We start from the raw sequence: 22,898 nt of genomic DNA, 5'->3' as shown, positions 1-22,898 counted from the left end.
ATCACTATATTTTTGTCTTCTCACCAATGTATTAAGTCACTAGTCTTTTTTATGCAAAATGAATAAGAGTATAATGTTCTATCAAATACTGACTTTTTAGGTATATTACATCTGAAATTAACTATGTAAAGTTTTATTGTGAAATTTAAATTTACATCATTTATATTGTTTGTTTTAGTCATAAATAAAAAGATTTGAAACTTAAAGGAGTAATTTATAAATATAAAAGTTCAATTCTATTTTAGAGTAAAAAATAGAGGTCCTCCAAATATAGAGGAAAAAATAGATAAATGCTATTTTAGAAGTGAAAATAGAGGTGGGTTGGAGAAGATTTTCCTCTAAAATAACATTTAGAGTCAAAATAAGAGGTGAGTTGGAGATGCCTTTAGGACCTATAAATACATTTCTTAGCAGGCGTAAACGGGTGTGTGCTCCTATAATGAGATTTTGAGCCACAAAACTTTGTTTTTCTAGGGTTAGGCGATGGAGAAGGGGATTCTTCCCTGGATCCATTGTTCTTTCTCCTTTTTATCTAATTAACTCTTCTGTTTCATATTTTGCATTCTTTCATGTCTTTTATCATTCCTTGCATCATGTATATCTATCCCAGAGAGTCAAGTTTTTAAAGAGATATTGATAGGCATACATGTTCGATTAGGATTTCTAAGTTTCTAAACCATATTCTGGATCTCATCTCTTCTAAGTTGTTCATATTGCATGAGAGTAGATTCATGACCTATTCTCTGAGAATAGGATCAATCAGAGCCACAAGAGTGCTGTATCAGATCATCCATACCTAGCTTCAGAAGAACATAGTCGCTACAGGAGTCGAGAGCTACCTGTAAAGAAGATGTGAGCAAACGAATTCAATAGTTAATGCATGATCTTATTTCTGGCATAAGAGCGAGATTTAATTATCAGATTCGAGTGATTAGTTGATTAAGATGGCAAGAGTTGGGTAATCATACACATGTCTATTCCAAATCCATGCAGATCCCAGAAAGAAATGAAGATGAATCGCCCGGAGGCTAATTGGAAATGATTTGACATCGATTAGAGTAATCTGGAGAAGTCTAAATCGCCACCTATGAATTTAGAGTCTATAGTTTGAGCCAAAGTCCCTAGATTAGTTTAGTTTAGGATTCTTAACCAAAAATCCTAAACCCCCATGAGTTTATGACTTTGCTTACTCCCCAATTTGGTGTTTCTTACAGATTAGACATCTTTCCTGTGGATCGACACCCTAAGTCCTACAACGTACATCTGTGCACTTGCAGACACTAGGGTTTTATAAATTTAAAACTTCAGGACCAATGGGCTTGTAAAAAACGACAACCCTAGGCCCGCACCATCAATTTTTTGGCGCCGTTGTTGGGAAAGATTTTAGTCGCTGGAGGTCTAAACCCAGGAGGTTGAAGCCGCAGAGATGACTACATATATGTCGAGTTTCCGCCAAAATACCATAGGAAGTAAACTAAACTCATAAATACCATAACTTTTATTTTTCTACTTATTCTTTCTTCTGCTTGCCCTAGTTTCAGAAACCTTGAAGCATGGATCATCCTAGAATTCCTAATCTCGAGCGAAGGTCTTGCAACCTGTGTGAAGCTCTCTGCACATGTGAATCACCATTCAGGCATGATTCCGATCACCTTGTTAGGCCGAACCATCTGAACCACTACCATGGAGACTCGCAAACTCTAAACCACCGAGATGAGCCCTATTCGACACACCTGGTGAACCGTCTATCATCTCATCCCTTACCTCATCAGATTCTGCACCAGAACTATGAGAACAATCGATTTAACATTCTGCTTAATCGATTGGAAGCTAAGCTGAATCAGTTCCTTGCTTTCCCCCCCTCGTTGAAGCTGCCCTGTGAACAAGGATAGATGTCATCACCATCGACCTTAATAAGAGGTTTGATGACCTCTCTGAGCACGTGAAGACACTGGAGGATCATAGAACCAAATACAATGAAGTGTTAAGCCAGAGAATGGAGTCTGTCAAAGAAGAACAAGGGAAGAACAAGTTCAACATTCGACAAAGTCAAAGGGAGCTGCAAACCCTAAAACTTTCAAGATCGATGACTTGGATAAGGAGCTGAATGAAAGCAAGAACCAAACCTACGACTACACACTGGACCTGTGGCAAGGTGTAGCTAAGGTTGAAAACAAGACTGAAGAGCTTGATGCTACTTTAGATAAAGTTGTCTATGCTTTAGATGAAGTAGAAGAGAAAGTTGAAATTTTTTTTAAAGATCATAAGGAGTATTATCTGAACACTAGAACCAATGTTTTGGATACCCGAGAATTGCCTGACAACCACTGGAAGCAAGAGAACAACAATGGAGAAGAAGAGAATGACAAAACAAGCATGGTGAGCCATGAGGATCTGACCGCGGATGTGACCACTTCACCCGCGGCAGGACCACTTCCACCGCGGCCCAGAGCCTTTCAACCGCGGCCAATCCTGATTTTTCAGACTTGAAGTCCTTTCAACCTCTTTCTGAATCCTGTTCAACTGAAGACCGACCCCTTGTGACCAGATCTAGGTTGTTTGATCAAGCTGTCTTCTCAATCACTGCACAAGCATCAAAAGATAAGGAGGAATCCAAAACTTATGCATCTTGCAACATGGTTTACACTTGTGACAATGAGCTTCAAGAGCAATTCTGAGGATGAAAAGTATGGTTTGTTTGTTGAAGATCCAAACCCTGGAGGAAATTCATCTAATGACAACTCAGAACCAATAACCAAGAGCATATCCAGAGAGAGACTGATAGACAAGATTTTTCAGGTCTTGAGGGCTATCAATCCCGTAAATCAATGTAGTATAAAGGGTGTCAAACCAAGCATGTGGAAGCTAGACACTAAGCTATGTGATCTGTTTCTTAATTCAAGTAAACAAGTAAAGTTTTGATTAAATTAATGAATACTAAAGACTTAAACAAGATTAGTGACTAAGCAAATGATCAAAACAAGTAGCAAATGACAAATGATATGGATATGAAATGATGGAAGCATGAGATTCTAGACATGGGGCCTGCTTGGTAACCACTGTTGCTTTTAGCTTTTATTGTAGACTGTAAGCTTTAAAAACTTTTTCTCTAAGAATTTTATAAAAAAAAAATTCAGAAATTTTCTATAGAGAAATGGATCTCAGAAAAAGCAGAAAAAAAGATTTAATCAATTAACTTTAATTAGTAATTATTTATATATAAAAGTATAAAATCTTTTGAATTATTCTGGGGAAACAAGAAAGAGAAAAAAATTTAGATCAATTTATTTTTATTATTTTTGTTTTTTTGTAAAAGCTCCTCTAACGTAACTTTTAGAATCCAAGACAAAAAATAAAAAGTCTGACTTTTGAGACTTTAAAATTAAAAACATTTTAAAAGTCTGTTTGGCAAGAAAAAGACTTTTAAAACTGTGAAATGGCTAAAAAAGTCTTGACAATCTACGCCAAGCAAGCCCATGATAGTTGGTTAGGGTGCTTGGATGCTAAACTAAAAATGCTAATGACAATAATGAAACATGATTCAGATGATTTAGAACTCTAATCAAGCCTTAATCTTTCCCAAACATCAAGACACAAATCAAGTTATTTCACATACCCAATCATCATTGGAGACCAAACAACAAGACAACATTAAGAATCAGTTCTAAGTGATCATTTATGCAAATAACAAAACATCATCATGTAGTTAATGCATAAACCTCTAATATAGCTCTTTCAGGAATTTCATCAAACACTTGTGGTGCATGAAAAACCCAGATTCTAGATCACAAGTGATATGCAGGGATCTAGCTTAGAGATCAGCTATTTAGAGAGATGAAAGCATGGATCTAGCCCTAAGCACTCACAGCTCATGACTCCAAATGACACTAAAACAAGTCCACAAGAAAGATGATTCATGAAGATCGAACTTTGCTGAAGAAACCTTTGGCGCTTGGGGAGTGGAAGGTTCCCCGGACGGCTCATCTCTGCAGTGCATTGAAACGATAAAATAAAGAAGCTCTTGGACCAATGTTTACTCCGGAGACGGTATCTTTCAGCATATAGCTCCAAACCGGATGATCTCAGCTGTTATGGGAATAGCACTCAAAAACTTGAATCATGATGAAGGCCCCGGCAACTGAATCAGACTGGAAAAGCATCGTCCCATGCAATATTTGTGACTCACCGGATCAGATTTGAAACTATGGCGAGAAAGGTGCGTCTTCCGGTGAGCTTAACTCTCAGGTCACGGTTCCAAACCCAATGATTCTACCTGCTCTGGAACCGTGACTCAATCTTCTCCAACTTTGCTGAAGAAGCCGACAGCTGAATCGGATTGGAAGCTTCCCTGGACAGGCATTCTTTGGCGCGTATCGGCAGAACTGGTTTTGGCCGAGAACTTGTGTGCCGCGGTAAGCATTTTGGTCGACGGGAAACCTTCCCGTTAAGCTTTTTAGCCGGTAAAACCTCTTCTCCGGTACAGTCTAATGCCGATAACACCCGATAAGCTGTTTGCATCATTTTTGAACCTCCAAACTCCATTTCTTCACCTGGTTCAATCTCTCAACTCCAAGTAGCCTCCAGAAGTACCTAAAAGACAGTCCAAAACATGCAAGACTCACTTGGACCTAATGCAAACCTCTAAGTCCTAAAACAACACCTAAAGACCTAAAATGCATGAAATAAGACATGATTTAGAATGAAATATACATCCTAAACCATGCAAATTATGAACTAAAATCACTACTTTTGAAAAGCTTGACCACCACTTTAGAGTCATTGGTTGGGGAAGCAACAGCCTCAACCCATTTGGAAACATCATCCACAGCAACAAGGATGTATTGATTCCCATATAAACTCACAAAAGGACCCATGAAGTCAATACTCCAACAGTCAAAAAGTTCCACTTCCAAGATGAGATTTTGGGGCATCTCACTTCTCTTGGAGATGTTGCCTTATCTTTGGCACTGATCACAGCTTGACACAACCACCTGAGCATCTCTGAACATTGTAGGCCACCAGAACCCTGATTGTAACACCTTGGCCATGACATTCTTGAAGCACTGGTTGCATTTCATCCTCAGCCCAGCATCTCATATACAAGTGGTCTTTGTTCAGCACATACAAATAAGGTTCATCCCAATGATACCTATGCACCTCTTTGAAGAATCGCTTTCTTTGATAGGCATCCAGTTCTTGTGGCTCTACACCACAAGAGAGATAGTTAACAATATCTAAAAACCAAGGTAAAATCCTCTCTCTTATAGCATTAGCCTGTTCCACCTCCAAGTAAGACTTGACAACCATTATATGCTCTTCAGGAAGTGAGTCATCTAGAGGGACATCTGATTCCACTCTCAGCCTAGAAATATGATCAGTAGCTCCATTCTCAATGTCTTTCTAGTCTTGCACCTCCATATCAAATTCCTGCAAGATTAGAATCCACCTCAAGAGTCTAGGCTTGGCATCCTTCTTAGTCATGAGATATCTGAGAGCTGCATGATCAGTGTACACAACAACTTTTGAACCCACAAGGTAGCTTCTGAATTTGTCAAATGCAAAAACTATGGCCAACATCTCCTTTTCTGTTGTTGCATATTTCTCTTGTGTTGAGTCCAAGGTCCTGCTTGCATAATATATCACATGCAACTTCTTATCCTTTTTCTGACCCAAGACTTCTCCCACTGCATAATATGAAGCATCTGTCATCACTTCAAAGGGCAATGTCCAATCAGGAGCCTGAACTATTGGTGCACTCACAAGGGCTTGCTTGATCTTAAGAAATGCCTCCATGCACTCTTCATCAAAGACAAAGTCCACCTCCTTGCAAAGAAGCCTTGTCAAAGGCCTGACTATCTTAGAAAAGTCTTTGATAAACCTTCTATAGAAGCCAGCATGACCAAGAAAGCTTCTAATGCACTTGACTGATGTTGGGCCTCTAGGTTCACCATGACCTCCACCTTGGCCTTGTCCACCTCTATTCCTGCTTCTGAGACCTTGTGCCCAAGGAAAATCCCCTCTTGCACCATAAAATGACATTTTTCCCAGTTTAACACCAAACTTGTCTCCTCACATCTCTTGAGAACCTGAGAAAGATTAGAAAGACAAGCAGAGAAAGAGGACCCATAGACAGAGAAATCGTCCATGAATACCTCTACCTTCTCCTCAATAAGTTCAGAAAATATGTGCATCATACAACGCTGGAATGTGGCAGGAGCATTGCATAGGCCAAAGGGCATGCGTCTATATGCATATGTGCCGTATGGGTATGTGAATGTCGTTTTCTCTTGATCTCTAGGATCTATAGGAATTTGGATGAAACCAGAGTCAAGAGTACCCATCAAGGAAACAGAAATAGGGGTGGTTAGATAATCTCTCAAGCATCTGATCAATAAATGGCAATGGGAAATGATCCTTTCTAGATGCAGAGTTAAGCTTTCTATAATCAATGTACATGCGGTGACCAGTTATAGTTCTTGTGGCTATTAACTCACCCCTATCATTTTTCACTACTGTGACACCACCTTTCTTGGGAACCACATGCACAGGAGATACCCATCTTGAGTCAGAAATTGGGTATATGATTCCTGCCTCAAGGAGTTTGAGTATCTCCTTCTTAACCACCTCTTTGAGGTTGGGGTTAAGGCACCTCTGGTGCTCAATAGAGGACATGGATTGGTCCTCTAGGTGGATCCTGTGGGTACAAATATCAGGAGAGATCCCTCTAATGTCTGCTAGGGAAGAACCTATTGTTCTCCTGAATTTTCTAAGTTCACTCAACAATGCATGTTCTTCATGAGCTAACAGGTTATCATTGATGATGACATGGTATGAAGAGTTAGAGCCAAGTAATGCATACCTGAGCCCTGTTGGTAGAGGCTTGAGCTCAACAGGGGGTGCTTTGGACTCATCCCAATCAGCACTGAAGCTGTCTTGCATGGTTGCAGCTCTTTTGTTGTTAAACATCTCACACGGCTTAGCCTGCTCCTCCACTTTAGAACCCACGGCCATGACTCTCTGAACTGCTCCCTGGCTTGTATTTGAGCCTCTGATATCCAAGTCTTAAAGACCGCCTGCTCCTAGCTCCAGAAACTTTGTCTCTGAACCAAGTTCCTTTGCATGGTCCAAAAACAGCTTGTACCATTTCTCTCCTTTGCCAAGAACCCATGGTCTCCTTGTTCTTTGGTTAAAACAACTTGAAGAGAGTCATCAGTATTTAACTCCTCAAGAAGTTCATCAGCTAATTGATCCATGGTCTCTACATAGAAGCATTGTCCTTCTATGGTGGGCTTTTTTACCATGTCCTTGATATCAAACTTCAGCTTTTCTTTACCAAGTTGTAACTCAATGATGCCACCTCGTACATCAATGATTGCTCCTGCTGTGGCCAAGAATGGCCTGCCCAAAATCAGTGGATCAACCGGTTCTTCATCCATCTCTAGAACAACAAAATCTGTAGGCACTTCAAAACCGCCTATCTTGACTGGCAAGTCCTCTAACATCCCAACAGGTAGCCTTACTGATCTATCAGCTAGGAAAAGAGGGATTCTAGCAGGTTTGAGCACTCTATATCCAAGCTTTCTTGCTATAAAAAATGGCATTAAGCTGACAGATGCTCCCAAGTCACAAAAGCCAGCCATCAAACATTAATGGACCTATAGCACAAGGGAGAGTGAAGCTCCCTGAATCAGACAGCTTCCTTGGTACTGAACTTCTCTGAATGATGGCACTACACTCATGGATAAGCCACCACCATACCTTGAAGCTCTTTGGATGTGTTCAAGATAGCATTTTTTAGAAACTTTCCAAGCTTAGGCATCATCAGAAATGCTTCAATGAGAGGCATTGTAAGTGGTGTTTCATTAAGAGTTTTCTCAAAGAGTGCCCTTGCTTTATCTACAAGCTGCTTCTTAAATCTTCCTGGATATGGGAGCTTAGGTTGATAGGGAGGTGGTGGAACATAAGGCTTTTCTAGTTCTGATGGCTTTTCCACCGCTTTGGCCTTCCCTTTATTTGATCTTTCAGCTTCTTGATCATCCTTTCGGGCTGTCTCCCCATCAATTTGATCATTGTCTTCAATGATCACGTTGTTGTGCTCTAAACCTGGTAGCTCTTTGCCACTTCTCAATGTAATGGCTTTCGCATACTCTTTTGGGTTTGGTTCAGGCTTACCAGGTAAGCTACCTTGGCTTCTTGAAGTGGATGCCTGATTCTGTTTCAGCTCCCTTATCTCTTGCTGCATGGAAGCATACTGAATCTCAGATCTTTGTTGACCCTGTAGCAACTGCTGTAGTATCCCACACATATCTGGTCCCATCTGCTGACTCTGAACTGGCGGTTGCTGGATCAAATGCTGCTGAACTATCGGCTGCTGATTAAACCTGGAGGCGCTTTGAGCTGTTGCTGTTGAGACCTGAAGTTGCTGACCGGATTCTGATGTTGTGGTTGACCATATTGTTTTTGAGGCTGACTGAACTGTGGCTTAGGCTGAAAAGAACTCTGAAATTTTTTCTTAGGAGCATAGCTTTGTTGGTTTTGCTGAGGAGGGCACACCTGATCTTGAGGATTTGCTACATTGGGGTTGCGGTATGAGAGGTTCTGGTTGGCTCCATAGTTATTGAACCGCTGATACCTCTGTTGATTCCCAATATAGTTGATCTCTTCCTCTGTGAAGCCATCTTCATTGATGTTCTCAAAGCTTGGAGAATCATTAAAGTCACCAACATAGTGAATTGGTTTTTGAGAAACCAATTTCAGCTTTTCTAGTTCACGTCTCAGCTCTTTTACCTCTCTAGTAAGCCTTTGATCTGAGCTTTTTTTGTCCTGTCATAATCCTCACCATATGTGTCATTAGACATGGCCAAATTCTCTACAAGTTTTATAGCAGATGTAATCTCTTTTGCCAAGAAATTACCATTGGAGGCTGTGTCTAATTGATTCCTTTTCTGTGGTAAAGCTCCTCTATACAGTGTAGAAAGTAGAGAAGCATCAGAAAAACATGGTGTGGACACTGATTAGTGTAGCTTCTAAACCGCTCCCAAGCTTCCCTAAAGCTTTCATTGTTATGTTGCCTGAAGCTTGAAATTTGGTTTCTCAGCTTAGCTGTCCTAGAAGTAGAGAAGAACTTGGATAAAAAGGCAAGCTTGCACTGCTCCCAAGTCTGTATGGAACCTCCATTGGTGTGCCTTGTCTCCTAAGCTGAATGGGAATAACCTGAGCTTGAAGCTGTCTTCTGAGACACCATTCATTTTGGTGAGGTCACAAACTCTGTCAAACTGGTCTAGGTGCTCCAAAGGATCCTCCATTGGCAAGCCATGAAATTTGGAGTTTTGAACCATGTTGAGCAAGGAAGCCTTCACCTCAAAATTGTTATTCTGAACTGGTGGTGCTTGGATTCCTGCTCTATGCTGGTGTAATTGGCTCTATTATTCTCCCCAACAAAAACTGGTGGAGGTTCTTGTCTCCTTTGAGCTTGATGCTGAGGAATGAATTGAGCCTGTTGCTCATTCCTATTAGCCTGCTGCTGATTCTGCTGAGCCTGTCTCTCATTCCTTTGTGCCATGTTTATATTGACAAAGGTTTGCTTCTCATTTTTCTCAGCTTGAACCTGATTCCATTGAGCTCCATTACCATGCTGAATCTGTTGCCCCTCTTGAACCTGGTGCTCAATGTCAACCATGTGGTGCTCTCTCTGTTGTTCCATATCAGCTGCTCTGTCAGTTTCCTTTGCATGTCTATCTCTTCTTCTTCTTGGCACTAAGAGATTGATGTTGTCATTCAGAGGAAATGGTGGACCACAACTTCTAGACCTTGATCTGGTGTTCATACACCTGAAAATAAAGACAGAACTTGCAAAGTAATCAGTAAAACAAAAGGAAAAAACTTGATCTCAAGAACAGATCTAAGCCTAATGCTAAACAATCCACAATTTGGCAACGGCGCCAATTGATAGACAAAAATTTTCAGGTCTCGAGGGCTATCAATCCCTTTAATCAATGTAGTATAAAAGGTGTCAAACCAAGCATGTGGAAACTATACACTAAGCTATGTTATCTGTTTCTTAATTCAAGTAAACAAGTGAAGTTTTGATTAAATTAATGACTACTAAAGACTTAAACAAGATTAGTGACTAAGCAAATGATCAAAACAAGTAGCAAATGACAAATGATATGGATATGAAATTATGGAAGCATGAGATTCTAGACATGATAGTTGGTTAGGGTGTTTAGAAGCTAAACTAGAAATGCTAATGACAATAATGAAACATGATTCAGAACTCTAATCAAGCCTTAATCTTTCCCAAGTATCAAGACACAAATCAAGTTATTTCACATACCCAATCATCATTGGAGATCAAACAATAAGACAGCATTAAGAATCAGTTCTAAGTGATCATTTATGCAAATAACAAAACATCATCATGTGGTTAATGCATAAACCTCTAATATAGCTCTTTCAGGAATTTAATCAAACACTTGTGATGCATGAAAAACCCAGATTCTAGATCACAAGTGATATGCAGGGATCTAGCTTAGAGATCAGCTATTTAGAGAGATGAAAGCATTGATCTAGCCCTAAGCACTCCTAATCTAGCACTTTAGCACCCTAACCTACATATCTAGAACTTCATTAAGGAGACTACTCACTAATCATACTAATCTCTCTTAAATCTTTGCAAGTAGAGTAGATTAGCATGATTAATGGATGGAAATAATGATAGAGATGATAGATAAGATAGGTTGCAGATTTAAACACACAAAAGGTCTTTGATTTCTCTTGATTCAAACTCTCAAAAAGGGATATTTCTCTTCAAATGAGTTTTTCACAAAAGAGGCAAAGCAATTAGAGAGAATAAAGCTTGTCCTTAGGGTAAAACCATAAAAAAGTGTTTATAGTCTCTTAAACTAACTGGGTCAGCCCGGAACAAACCGAGTCCTGACCCAGCCTTGATGGGTAAAGGTGAGGTTGCCAAGGTCAGATGATTCTTGGCAAGACCGTGACAAAGTGACTGCGTCAAAGATCAAATGGTTGTTCTTGAAGAATAAGGCTGCCTCAGCTTGATTTGGACCGTGATGCATGGCCGTGTCATGTTCTTTCTGGGTTTGGACGATGATCATCTTGGATCGCCACGGTATTGCCTAGCTCGTGTCTCTTGAGCGTGGCAAAGGAGTGGAACATTCGGTGGTTGTCACGGCCTGATGATTGGCTGTGGCGTCTTGGTCGTGTCAAGTCCTTTTAAGTGTTTGCCGTGGTCAGATGCAAGCCGTGTCTCTTGCCCATGTCATTTGCCGAAGGTTGGCACTCTGAAGCAGTATCTTCCCACGGTCAAGTGTGGATCGTGGCAATATGACCGTGTCATGAGCCTCTGTCTTTTTAGCAAGCTTCGGATGTTGCCACGGCTAGGTGTATGGCTGTGGCATTGTAACCGTGTCAAATGCCTAGATATGTCATATTATGCCACGGCCAAGTCCAGACCGTGGCGTTCTCACCGTGTCAGAGTATGACACTTAGCATAATTTCAACTCTTAGACGCCTGATTGACATGTCTGTCTCCCGCCTTCCGGAACTCACAGCTCACAAATCTAAATGACACTAAAACAAGTCTACAAGAAATATGACTCATTAAGATCGAACTTTGCTGAAGAAATTTTTGGTGCTTGGGGAGTGGAAGGTCCCTCAGACGGCTCATCTCTGCAGTGCATCAAAACGATCAAAAAGAAGCTCTTGGACCAATGTTTACTCCGGAGACGGTATCTTTCAGCACATAGCTCCAAACCGGATGATCTCAGCTGTTATGGAAATAGCATTCAAAAAATTGAATCATGATGAAGGCCCCGACAACTGAATCAGACTGGAAAAGCATCGTCCCATGCAATATTTGTGACTCACTGGATCGGATTTGAAACTGTGGCGAGAAAGGTGCGTCTTCCGGTGAGCTTAACTCTCAGCTCACGGTTCCAAACCCAATGATTCTACCTGCTCTGGAACCGTGACTCAATCTTCTCCAACGTTGCTGAATAAGCCGACAGCTGAATCGGATTGGAAGCTTCCCTGGACATGCATTCTTTGGAGCGTATCGGCAGAACTGGTTTTGGCCGAGAACTTGTGTGCCGCGGTAAGCATTTTGGTCGACAGGAAACCTTCCCGTTAAGCTTTTTAGCCGGTAAAACCTCTTCTCCGGTACAGTCTGATGTTGATAACACCCGATAAGCTGTTTTCATCATTTTTGAACCTCCAAAATCCATTTCTTCACCTGGTTCAATCTCTCAACTCCAAGTAGCCTCCAGAAGTACCTAAAAGACAGTCCAAAACATGCAAGACTCACTTGGACCTAATGCAAACCTCTAAGTCCTAAAACAACATCTAAAGACCTAAAATGCATGAAATAAGACATGATTTAGAATGAAATATACATCCTAAATCATGCAAATTATGAACATATCAGAGACTAATCGAATTCAACAAATTTATGAAGTCCATTCCTCTCTATCTCGGATTCGACGACATCTGGAAGCAAGGCTGCCTTCAAGTTTTCTTTAGATACAATAAGGAGACTAAGGAGAACATTTCTACCTATTTCAGAAGAGCCAGATATCTATCTTTTCCTAGATCATCACCTGATGCAGCTGTTTACAGGATCCATCTCAAAGATCCCCAAGAAGCCAGTGACTACACAAACAAGATCAGAAAAGAAGCACTGGAAGAGTTCAATCAAGTAGTTCAGACTCTGCCCAAAGGAATTTCATTTGCCAAAACATGTAGAGACTATGACGCAGTCGGAATGCACCAAGTCAACAAGCGTTGGTCTTGGAATTGAAACTCAAGCTCGCAAGCGACAAGCTCGAAGAAAATATGCTCTGGAATCCACCAGAAAGGTAAGGCTCGAAAACTCGAAGTCTTTGATTAATAATTATGATAAAAGTTATCCCTAAAACATATCTCCTAAGGTTCTTTATATAGAGAAAGCCTAAGACATAAAATAGGTAATTCCTAAATTCCTAGAAATAAGGAAAGTTACTAGAATCCTAATTAGAAAAGGAAAATACTTAAAAAGGAAAATACCTAGTAGACTAGAATGGATTAACCGTCTCCTGCATCAGTCTCCTCCACCTCCAAAGAACTCGACCCCGAGTTCTCATCTGGATAAAGAACACCATCGGCATGATACTCATAAATGTCAGCTACATTGAACGTATGAGAGATGTTCATGTCGTCTGGGAGATCCACCACATAAGCATTGTCATTAAGCTTCTGCAAAATCTTGAAAGGACCATACTTGCGAGGCTGAAGCTTGCGATAAGTACCAAATGGAAACCTTTCTTTTCTGAGAAACACCATCACTTCATCTCCTTCTTTGAAAACCTTGAGCCTTCGACGTTTATCTGCTGCTCTTTTATTCTTTTGCCCAGTTGCTTCTAATCTTGCTCGAACCGCTTCTTTAGTTTCCAAAATGTCTATAGCCATTGCCTCAGCTGATGCACTAACTCCAGGAGCTTTTGGTAACGGCACTAAATCGACTACATGCTTCGGGACAGAGGTATACACCAAGGAAAATGGTGACTTTCCTGTAGCTGAATGCACGGCACTGTTGTATGCGAATTCCACTTGTGGCAAAGCGAGATCCCACTGTTTTGGTTTATCACCACAAACACTTTGTATCATATTGCCCAACGTCACGTTTGTCACCTCGGTTTGTCCATCACTCTGTGGATGAGCTGTAGAACTTCTTTTCAAGCTCGTTCCAAACATCCTCCATAAAGTAATCCAGAAATGGCTGAGAAACTTGGTATCTCTGTCTGAAACGATGGATTTAGGAACCCCATGGAGACGTACGATTTCACGAAAGAACAATTTGGCGATGTTGGTCGCATCTGCTGTCTTCCTACAAGCGATGAAATGCGTCATTTTGGAGAATCTGTCAACAACAACAAACACAGAATCCACACCTCGTTGTGTTTGGCAAGCCCAACACAAAATCCATGGATAAATCTTGCCATACATCTTCAGGAACAGGTAAGGGCATGTAAAGACCTGTATTCTGCGATTGTCCCTTGGAAACCTGACAGACATAACACTTTCAAACAATAACTCCAGCGTCTTTCCTAAGATGCGGCCAATAATACCTTTCCTCCAAACTTGCAATAGTTTTATCTCGTCCCAAATGACCACTAAGACCTCCACCATGCAATTCTCGTATTCAGCTTCTCTCGCAGGGAAGAACAAGGAATGCAAAGTCGATCTCCTTTAAAAAGAAAACCGTCACGAATATGGAAATCAGCCGAGGGATGCTTCCCACAACACTTGTTCCACAATTCCTTGAAATCTTCATCTTGTTCATATAATTCCCTTAAAAACTCAAAACCCACAATCTCATGTGCTAACGTAGTCAACAAAGAAGCCCTTCTACTCAAAGCGTCTGCTACCTTATTGAGTGTTCCAGACTTGTGCTGAATAATAAAAGGGAATTCTTGTAGAAAACTAACCCAACGCGCATGCATCTTGTTTATCACCTTCTGGCTGTGAAGAAACTTGAGTGCCTGATGGTCCGTAAAGAGAACAAACTCGCGTTGAACCAGGTAGTGTTCCCATTGCCTTAAAGCTCAAAACACAGCATAGAATTCTTGGTCATACGTACTCCACTTATGACGTGCGTCACTCAATTTTTCACTAAAGAAAGCAACATGTCGCTAGCTCCAATTCCCACACCACTTGCGTCACACTCCACCTGAAACACCTTATCAAAATCCGGCAAAGCTAAAACTAGAGCAGTACAAAGCTTCTCCTTAATCAACGCAAAGCTCTTGTCTTGTTCCGGACCCTACTGAAACTTCCCCTTCTCAAGCACTCAGTAATGGGCGCAGTAATGGTACTGAAGTCTCTTACGAATCTTCTGTAGAAAGTAGCTAAACCATGAAAGCTGCGTACCTCAGTTACTGATTTAGGAACTGGCCACTCTTTAATTGCACTTACTTTGGCTTCATCCACCTGAATTCCATCCTCACCAACGACGAACCCAAGAAATAGCAGCTTGTTTGTGCAAAACGTACACTTCTTTAAGTTCACGTACAGCTGGTTTTCTTGTAAGACTTGCGAAACCCGTTTTAGATGCTCCAAGTGGTCGCCTTTGGTTTTGCTGTAGATCAAGATATCGTCGAAGTAAACCACCACAAAAAACCCAATGAAAGGACGGAGAATTTGATCATTAGTCTCATGAAACTACTAGGAGCGTTTGACAATCCGAAAGGCATCACCAATCACTCGTATAATCCGTCTTTGCTCTTAAAAGCAGTCTTCCATTCATCTCCAGGTCTGATTCGAATCTGATGGTACCCACTTCGAAGATCTATTTTCGAAAACACTCTCGATCCATTTAACTCATCCAGCGTATCTTCCAACCGTGGGATAGGAAACCGGTACTTGATTGTTATCTTGTTGATGGCCCTAGAATCAACACACATTCGCCACTGATTACCCTTCTTTGGAACGAGAAGAACCGGTACAGCCCAAGGGCTCATGCTCTCGCAGATTAACCCTTTCCTCAGCAGATCTTCAATCTGGTCTCTTACAATTTCATTCTCTTTAGAACTCATTCGATAGTGGGGAAGATTAGGTAGACTAGAACCTGGAATCAAGTCAATGTGATGCTGAATATCACGCATAGGGGGCAGGTCGTTAGGTAGTTCATCCGCAACTAACTCTTTGTAGTCTTCCAAAATTTCTAAAACCTCACATGGAGTTGTTGTCTCCTCCATCACGGCGCTCATCAACCCCTTGACCACAATCGGATAAAAACACTTTGATTCCTTAACAGCCTTGTCAAGTTCTTTGTCATCATGTGACATGACTAGGAAGCTTGACTTCCTCTCCTTTGTAACGCTACCAAAATCCTTAACAGGTGCCATTGCAATCTTATGAGTTCCCCACGTAAACATGATCACATTGTCACGTCCTCGGTACGTTATGTCGTTATCATATTGCCATGGTCGTCCAAGGAGAATATAACAAACATCCATGTCTAAACCATCACAGATTATCTCCTCTTTGTAGTGCTTACCAATTGATAGAGGAATTTTGCAAGTTTCACTAACTCCTACCTTAGACCCTTTCTTCACCCATCCGAGACTATACGGCTTTACATGATGAGTCGTGGGAAGTTTCAAATATTCTACCAGCTTTTGAGAAACTAAATTCTCGGAGCTCCCATTGTCAACAATCACATTGCACACCTTGTTCGGAATAGAACAATGCGTCCTAAACAGATTCTTGCGTTGACCCTCTTCTTTAGATGATAGCAAGAGTCGCTGTAACACAATGTTGATTCTGTCCTCAGATTCCTCTTCCGCAAATTCAACTCCCTCATACTCCTCATTCTCCATGAAGTCGTCTTCCTCTTCTTCTAGCAATGCCACCGTCTTTCTACTACGACAGACGTTCGACTTGTGACCTGTTCCTTGACAACGGAAACACTTGTCGAGGGTTGGCCTAGACAATACTCGTATAGATAGGCCGATCAAAGCCATGGCACTGCCAATTGGAAGGAACTGTAAAACAAAGGAAGCAATTAAAAATTTACTAGAGACCAGAATAATATTTACAGAACCAACTCTCAGGTTTTGTTATATGCATACAAGTTTGAAATACAACATAATAACCAGAAGACTATAAATGAAACCAACTCTCAGGCTACAGAATCATAACTCACTTGATGATCATAAAAATCTAATGTTAGAATTCGAACATAAACTGACCGGGTAAAGATTTCCAATATGAATCGGGAAATGCAGCATCATAGAACTTCTCTGGAACATTTGCAGGGCTAGGAGCCAATAAAAACTTCCAGTAACCAGATAAAGACTTGACAAACGGAAACCCCTCCACCCAAAAAGCAGCACTATCAAGAGCACCTTGAACAGCATCCTCGTTCCAAACAGCAGATTTTGATACGGTGAGATCCACGTTTGTTCGCTGATACCAGTACCTTAAAGACCCTATACAATCATACTCTCAATTGAGTTGATATACAAGTTAAAACCACACTTAATTGCAGCTATAGAGTATCTGAAAAAGCCCTAACTTTAGCTATCATCAGCCATGGTCAATTGGAAAAAGATCGACTTTCCATATAGTTATTTAGGGTAATGAATTACCTTCAACGGAATCATGGCAACGCAGGGTGACATGAGGGTCTCTCTTGCGCCACTGGAAAAGGGTCTGATCCTCCCAAACTCTATACCCATTTTCGGAGGGAATAATCATTTGCGTCGCAAGAGAAGCCATGCTGCTTGCTTTACCCGCTGTGAATTTCGGAACAGAGGAGAAGAATGAAATTCGGGTAAGGATCAAAGTTGATCCATTTGTTGTCGATGGAAGAAGAAGAAGAAGAAGGAGGTGGAGAGAAACACAAACACTGAAATTGGAGCTCGCCACGTCACGACGATACCGTATCGTCAGGATCGTCGGGAAGAGACAGTATCGTCGAAATTAACCCATTTTTTTTTTTTTTAATTGGGTTTGGCCTATGATTCTGGGCCTGAACCCGGCTTGATATTCTAATGGACGTGCTCTTACTCCCCTTCTATTAACAATCCTCTTTGAATTCGTCTTATGTACATGCTCTAGCTCTTTTAATTTTTTAAAAAAAAAAACTTTTGAAAATTCAAACTGACCTAAAAGGTAAGTGAAAAGCCAGCACGTTTTCTTTTAATTTGTTGGGTGAATCCGTGTTTCGCCAGCTTTACACTTTTGCCCTTCATATTCATCCAACGACCCTCCTTTCGTCTCACTACGTAATCGTCGCTCCCCACTCATTCATTATTCAAACAAAAAAAAAACAAGAATCTTCCAAAAAAAAAGTCGAAATAAAAACAAAAAAGAATCATCAGAGCCGAGAAAGAACATAAAAAAAAAATCTCTCTCTTCGTTCGTTCTCTCGCAGATCTGAATCATTCTTCTTCTTCCTCCGTTCCTCTCGATCTAAAAACAATGGCGACACAACCACCATCTTCATCCTCAGCCAGGGAAGAATTCGTCTACATGGCGAAACTCGCGGAGCAAGCCGAGCGTTACGAAGAAATGGTCGAATTCATGGAGAAAGTCGCAAAAGCCGTCGACAAAGAAGAACTCACCGTCGAAGAACGTAACCTCCTCTCCGTCGCCTACAAAAACGTGATCGGAGCTCGCCGTGCCTCGTGGCGAATCATCTCCTCGATCGAGCAAAAGGAAGAGAGCCGAGGAAACAACGACCACGTCTCCCTGATCCGTGACTACAGAACCAAAATCGAAACCGAGCTCTCCGGCATCTGCGACGGTATCCTCAAATTGCTCGATACTATGCTTATTCCCGCTGCTGCTTCTGGAGATTCAAAGGTTTTCTACCTGAAGATGAAAGGAGATTATCATAGGTACTTGGCTGAGTTTAAAACTAGCCAAGAGAGGAAAGACGCTGCAGAACATACACTCAATGCCTACAAAGCTGCTCAGGTTTGTTTTCCATTTTCCCGATTTGGTTGATTCGATGTGATGATTCTGTATTTGAAATTTTGATTTGGGTTTTTTTCTAGGATATTGCTAATGCCGAATTGGCTCCAACACACCCGATTCGTCTCGGTCTTGCGTTGAATTTCTCTGTGTTTTACTACGAGATTCTCAATTCTCCAGACCGTGCTTGCAATCTCGCTAAGCAGGTTTGCTTCTATGATTGTATCAGCGTATTTCCATTAATTGTTTGTGTGTATGTGTGTTGACGAGTTTCATCAATTGGATTCACTAGGCTTTTGATGATGCAATTGCTGAATTGGATACTCTTGGTGAAGAATCGTACAAGGACAGTACTTTGATCATGCAGCTTCTTCGTGACAACCTCACTCTCTGGACCTCTGATATGCAGGTATAGTTATACTTCAACTTCTTGATTTCTGACCTTGAGAACCTAAGTCAAATGGTTTAGTTTACATCCTGTTGCTTCCACTTTCTTTCTATTCAAATAGTTTAGGTTTCTGAGTCCCTATTAGTCACTCCTGTTTGTTGCTTGATTTCTGATTCCATGAGCCTAAATCAAATGGTTTTAGTTTACATCCTGATGGCTTCATTGCTTCAACTTTCCTTTTGTTCAAGTGGTTTAGGTTTCTAAATCCATATGATTCTTGTTTTGTTGCTAAATATCTGAAACCATGAGCATATATCAAATGGTATAAGTTTACATCCTGATGGCTTCTACTTTCTTTTTGTTCAGATGGTTTAGGTTTCTAAATCCATAGTTGTGACTCTTGTTTTGCTTCTGAAACCATGAGCCTAAATCAAACGGATTTAGTTTACATCTTGATTGCTTCCATTTTCCTTCTATTCAAATGGTTTAGGTTTTGAATCCATATTAGTGACTCTTATTTTGTTGATTGATTTCTGGAACCATGAGCCTAGTTAAGCCATTGTTAAAGACTAGATTTGGAAATCGAATACTTCAATTTAACACACTCCACTTTCTTTCTATTCAATTAGTTGAGGTTTCGGAATCCATATTAGTGACTCTTGATTCTTGTCTTGTTGCTTTATTTTTGAAACCATGAACGTAATTAAGCCATTGTTAAAGACTTGATTTAGAAATCGAATGGTTTAGTTTAACATTCTAATTCTGAGTTTATGATTGTCAAATGTTGAATCAGGACGATGATGATGTAATTAAAGAAGCAGCAGCAGCAGCGCCAGCAGCGCCGAAGCCTGCTGAAGAACAGCAGCAATCCTAAGCTTTCTCGCGACTTCATTGTTGTTTCAGTATCAAAAATTTCTCCATTATTATGTTTTTCCTTGGAGAAGTTTCTTTGTGTGTTGGTTTCTGATTTTTCCGTTTTCCTAATCCCGAAGCTTCTAAGGCCGTCTAATTCCTGTCCTTGTTTGCTCTTTTCAAATTGTGGATTCTTATTATTTTCTTGTGATTTGACTTCGTCTTTGTTTTCTCTGTTTGTATTGAAATTCACCTTCTTCTCTTATCAATGGCTTGGCTTTTATCTAATTATTCATTTTAATGTCACGAAAGATCTTGGATTTATAATTTATCTCAGCAAATAATTGCAGAATGAGTTCTAGTTTGCTCAAGTTTTACATAGTGTACATAGTGTACAATGTTCTTATAGCTTGAGTTTGCTTAGATTGATCCGCTCGACAGGATATGTGTATGCCTCATAGTTGATTTGCTGTCCTAGACCACTCAGCTTTGTCAAAGCAGTTATCAAATCAACCTGAAAACATGTTCAAGACTAGTATGAGTTTAAAACCAGAGGAGAATATATGGTAAAGCTAAATCTAGCAAAACACAAACCTCGTAATCTGTCTGAGATACAGTTTCACGGCTTCGTTGATACTTCTGAACCCATGGAGCGACTTGTGGGTCGCTAGCTAAGAGCTGTTCTGTTGCGGCTTGATCAGGACCCAAGAATGCAGACATTACAGCTAGCTACAAATACACAGGTTAGCAGTAAATTTGGTTGATCAAATAAACCGTTTTTTTGAACCGGTAAAACCAATGTACCTGACGAGGACCTAATCCGATGGCAATGAACTTATCTTTCATCTCTTGCACAGTTGCTTTTCTCCAAAGTGGAATTCTCCCTTCTGGATCTGCCTCTGTTGCATCACTCCTTCCGAATTGCCTATCAAACAAAGCCCACTAAAGATTCACAAAAGTCAGTTTCCATTTACACAATGTGTGACGACTCAAACGTGAGGTAGCATTGTGTACCTGACCACTTGAACCATATGCAGTGTAGAGTAAGTTCCCTTTCTCTTCATTTCCACCGCATTTGCGTATTGCCGATGCTAAAAAAGTAGACTTGACCGCTGCTTGTCCTACAGAATATAACCATGAAAGACTTTTAAGTTTCACAATGATGATGCTCTGTTCATGAACAAGCTTTGGTATATATCAATCATCACCTGCTAATTGAATGAGATCTGCATATGAAATAGGTCCACCCTTAGAGAAAGAGTCAATCTCCTTCTTTGCTTCTTCTATGAGAGCCAACCCATCAGAAAGCCCTGCGTTCTCTGCTCTGCTTATCTCAGAGCTACACATAAAGATAAGATTAAGCCTAAGGTTATTTCCCATTTGAGCTAATGCAGAGAACGTTTCAAGAGCAAGAAGTACCTGAACCGTATGGATCCATTGGCTCCCCCGGATTTTGTAGCCTACACAAATTAATGCTATTTGTCAAGAGTTGTGCAATCACCAGAGAGATGGATAAGATAAATTATGAAGCCTGACCTTGTCATAAGTCATGGCATCATTAAGAGCTAGAGTAAGTATGGAAGGTACAAGCTCCGGTTTAGCCTTAACCGCTTTCGAAAGCATAAGCTTGATCTTTGCTGCATAATAAAAGTGAAACCTTTAGAGTCAAAACAGCCTCTTGCTACTTCATTTTTGTTTTACATGAATCTGTTTGAGAACTCACATTGAAAGTCGGATCTTTGTCTACGCTGATTCAAATCAGCAGCTTTTGCATCACCCACATGGTTAATGAAGCCCTTACCTATTAACTCCTAAGAAGAGAGATCATCACTGCCAAGGACTCATCAATCACAATATACCCACAGTTCAACTATTTCTGAAGCAAATTGTGACACAAAGACATCAAGATTCAGAGCAAGAATCCTGTAAAATTGAAGATTAAGGTACCATTCCAATGGCGGTGCCGGCGAGTTTTAAAACATCCCGGCGGTGGAAAGCTAAACATTCGCCGGAAACTTGGGGATCGATCTTGCAACATCGAATGATGAGACCCTGATGATCATCATATTAGCATAAGAGTGTAAATGGGTTAGAAGAAATGAAGAGGCAAAGAATGTGAAATGGTAGAAACTCACAGAGCGATGAGAAGAAGAGAGTGTGAGATGTTGAAGATTGTTTGTGTTGGTGAAGGAAGGAACAGTGGAGAGGAAAGAAACTCCTCTCATTTCTGGGTTCTGATGTGAGAGAGAGAGCGAGAATGTGTCTGGAGGAAATGGAAATGTGTGTTTGGGTTTTGTGAAGGGGTACACCTGTGGATTTTGTGTTATCCAAAATCTGCCAATCATATGAGTCCTAAATGAAAATTGGGTTAAAAGGGGAGGTGTTTTCGTTATAATTATAAGAAAATGTAGGGCTTGTTTTAGAAAATAAATAACCATATGTAAAGCCAATCAACCAAATTTGGGAAAAAACTTGAGGTGACAATTTTGTAACTTTTTCCAGAGATGAGATCATTGAATTTTTTTTTTTTTTTTTTTGACAACGATGAGATCATTAAATAAGAGGTCATCTTTTTCAACTTTTCAAAGTTTACAACACTTAAGAAAAAAAAATTGATCACTAACCATCCCAACTACAACTAGCATGATGTACTGATAGATACATAAATAATTAATATAGTATGATCACACATCCGAATAAACATGGGTGATATGGTTCGCACCATAACAATTCTTCCTTTTTAGGTAAAAATCTTGAACAAATTCAACGCTTTTCAGGAAAGAAGAATGTAATTCACAATTTTTTTTACTTTTGTTAGCTTCAGATTGGGTCAGATCAGGTATCGAAATAGAATCAGCTTGTAATTAATTGAGTCAGATATGGGTGGGTTTTTTACATTTGGGCTTAGTTAGTTAAAAATTGGATTAGTTTGGATGTAAATGTGTTTAGAACTTATTCAGTACAAATTCTACAAATTAATACTCAATAAATTAATCTTATAATATTAGAGGAGAAGTACATTTAGGAAATTGACATCGGTTTTACGTGTTATATTACAATGAATGTCATTATATAAAAATGTATTCCACAAAAAAAAACTCAAACTAAAAAGGATCTGCGTCCTTTTAAAATGACCCGTTTAAAAGGACGCGGATCCTAATTCTGACCCATTTTGTATTCT

The 22,898-nt window shown here is 40.3% G+C and overlaps 3 protein-coding genes and 1 non-coding gene across 4 annotated transcripts; 2 read left to right on the top strand and 2 right to left on the bottom strand.

Moving 5' to 3' along the window:
• Positions 1–8,993: 8,993 nt before the first annotated feature.
• On the top strand, positions 8,994–9,100 carry LOC112085687. The gene has a single exon (XR_002898987.1). It is a non-coding gene; the product is annotated as a small nucleolar RNA R71 (small nucleolar RNA).
• Positions 9,101–13,080: 3,980 nt separating this feature from the next.
• On the bottom strand, positions 13,081–17,277 carry LOC112085412. Its single transcript, XM_024154622.1, has 10 exons — positions 17,148–17,277; positions 16,739–16,988; positions 16,629–16,683; positions 15,259–16,541; positions 14,926–15,133; positions 14,682–14,818; positions 14,511–14,592; positions 14,258–14,447; positions 14,032–14,059; positions 13,081–13,915 (listed from the first exon to the last, which is right to left on the bottom strand). The coding sequence occupies exons 1-10, from the start codon at positions 17,275–17,277 to the stop codon at positions 13,081–13,083; spliced, it is 3,198 nt and encodes a 1,065-aa protein (XP_024010390.1).
• Positions 17,278–17,842: 565 nt separating this feature from the next.
• On the top strand, positions 17,843–20,019 carry LOC18014682 (14-3-3-like protein GF14 chi). Its single transcript, XM_006397177.2, has 4 exons — positions 17,843–18,480; positions 18,561–18,683; positions 18,770–18,886; positions 19,659–20,019. The coding sequence occupies exons 1-4, from the start codon at positions 17,983–17,985 to the stop codon at positions 19,737–19,739; spliced, it is 819 nt and encodes a 272-aa protein (XP_006397240.1). The 5' UTR covers positions 17,843–17,982; the 3' UTR covers positions 19,740–20,019.
• Positions 20,019–22,026, bottom strand: LOC18014681 (thylakoid lumenal 29 kDa protein, chloroplastic). The gene is made up of 10 exons (XM_024154041.1): positions 21,853–22,026; positions 21,665–21,769; positions 21,441–21,528; positions 21,254–21,354; positions 21,137–21,177; positions 20,926–21,056; positions 20,732–20,838; positions 20,522–20,659; positions 20,312–20,446; positions 20,019–20,231 (listed from the first exon to the last, which is right to left on the bottom strand). The coding sequence occupies exons 1-10, from the start codon at positions 21,940–21,942 to the stop codon at positions 20,121–20,123; spliced, it is 1,047 nt and encodes a 348-aa protein (XP_024009809.1). The 5' UTR covers positions 21,943–22,026; the 3' UTR covers positions 20,019–20,120.
• Positions 22,027–22,898: the final 872 nt, after the last annotated feature.

This window comes from Eutrema salsugineum, unplaced genomic scaffold, assembly GCF_000478725.1.
Source record: "Eutrema salsugineum unplaced genomic scaffold, Eutsalg1_0 scaffold_3, whole genome shotgun sequence".
Taxonomy (NCBI): domain Eukaryota; kingdom Viridiplantae; phylum Streptophyta; class Magnoliopsida; order Brassicales; family Brassicaceae; genus Eutrema; species Eutrema salsugineum.
This window is presented reverse-complemented; position numbering and strand designations above follow the sequence as displayed.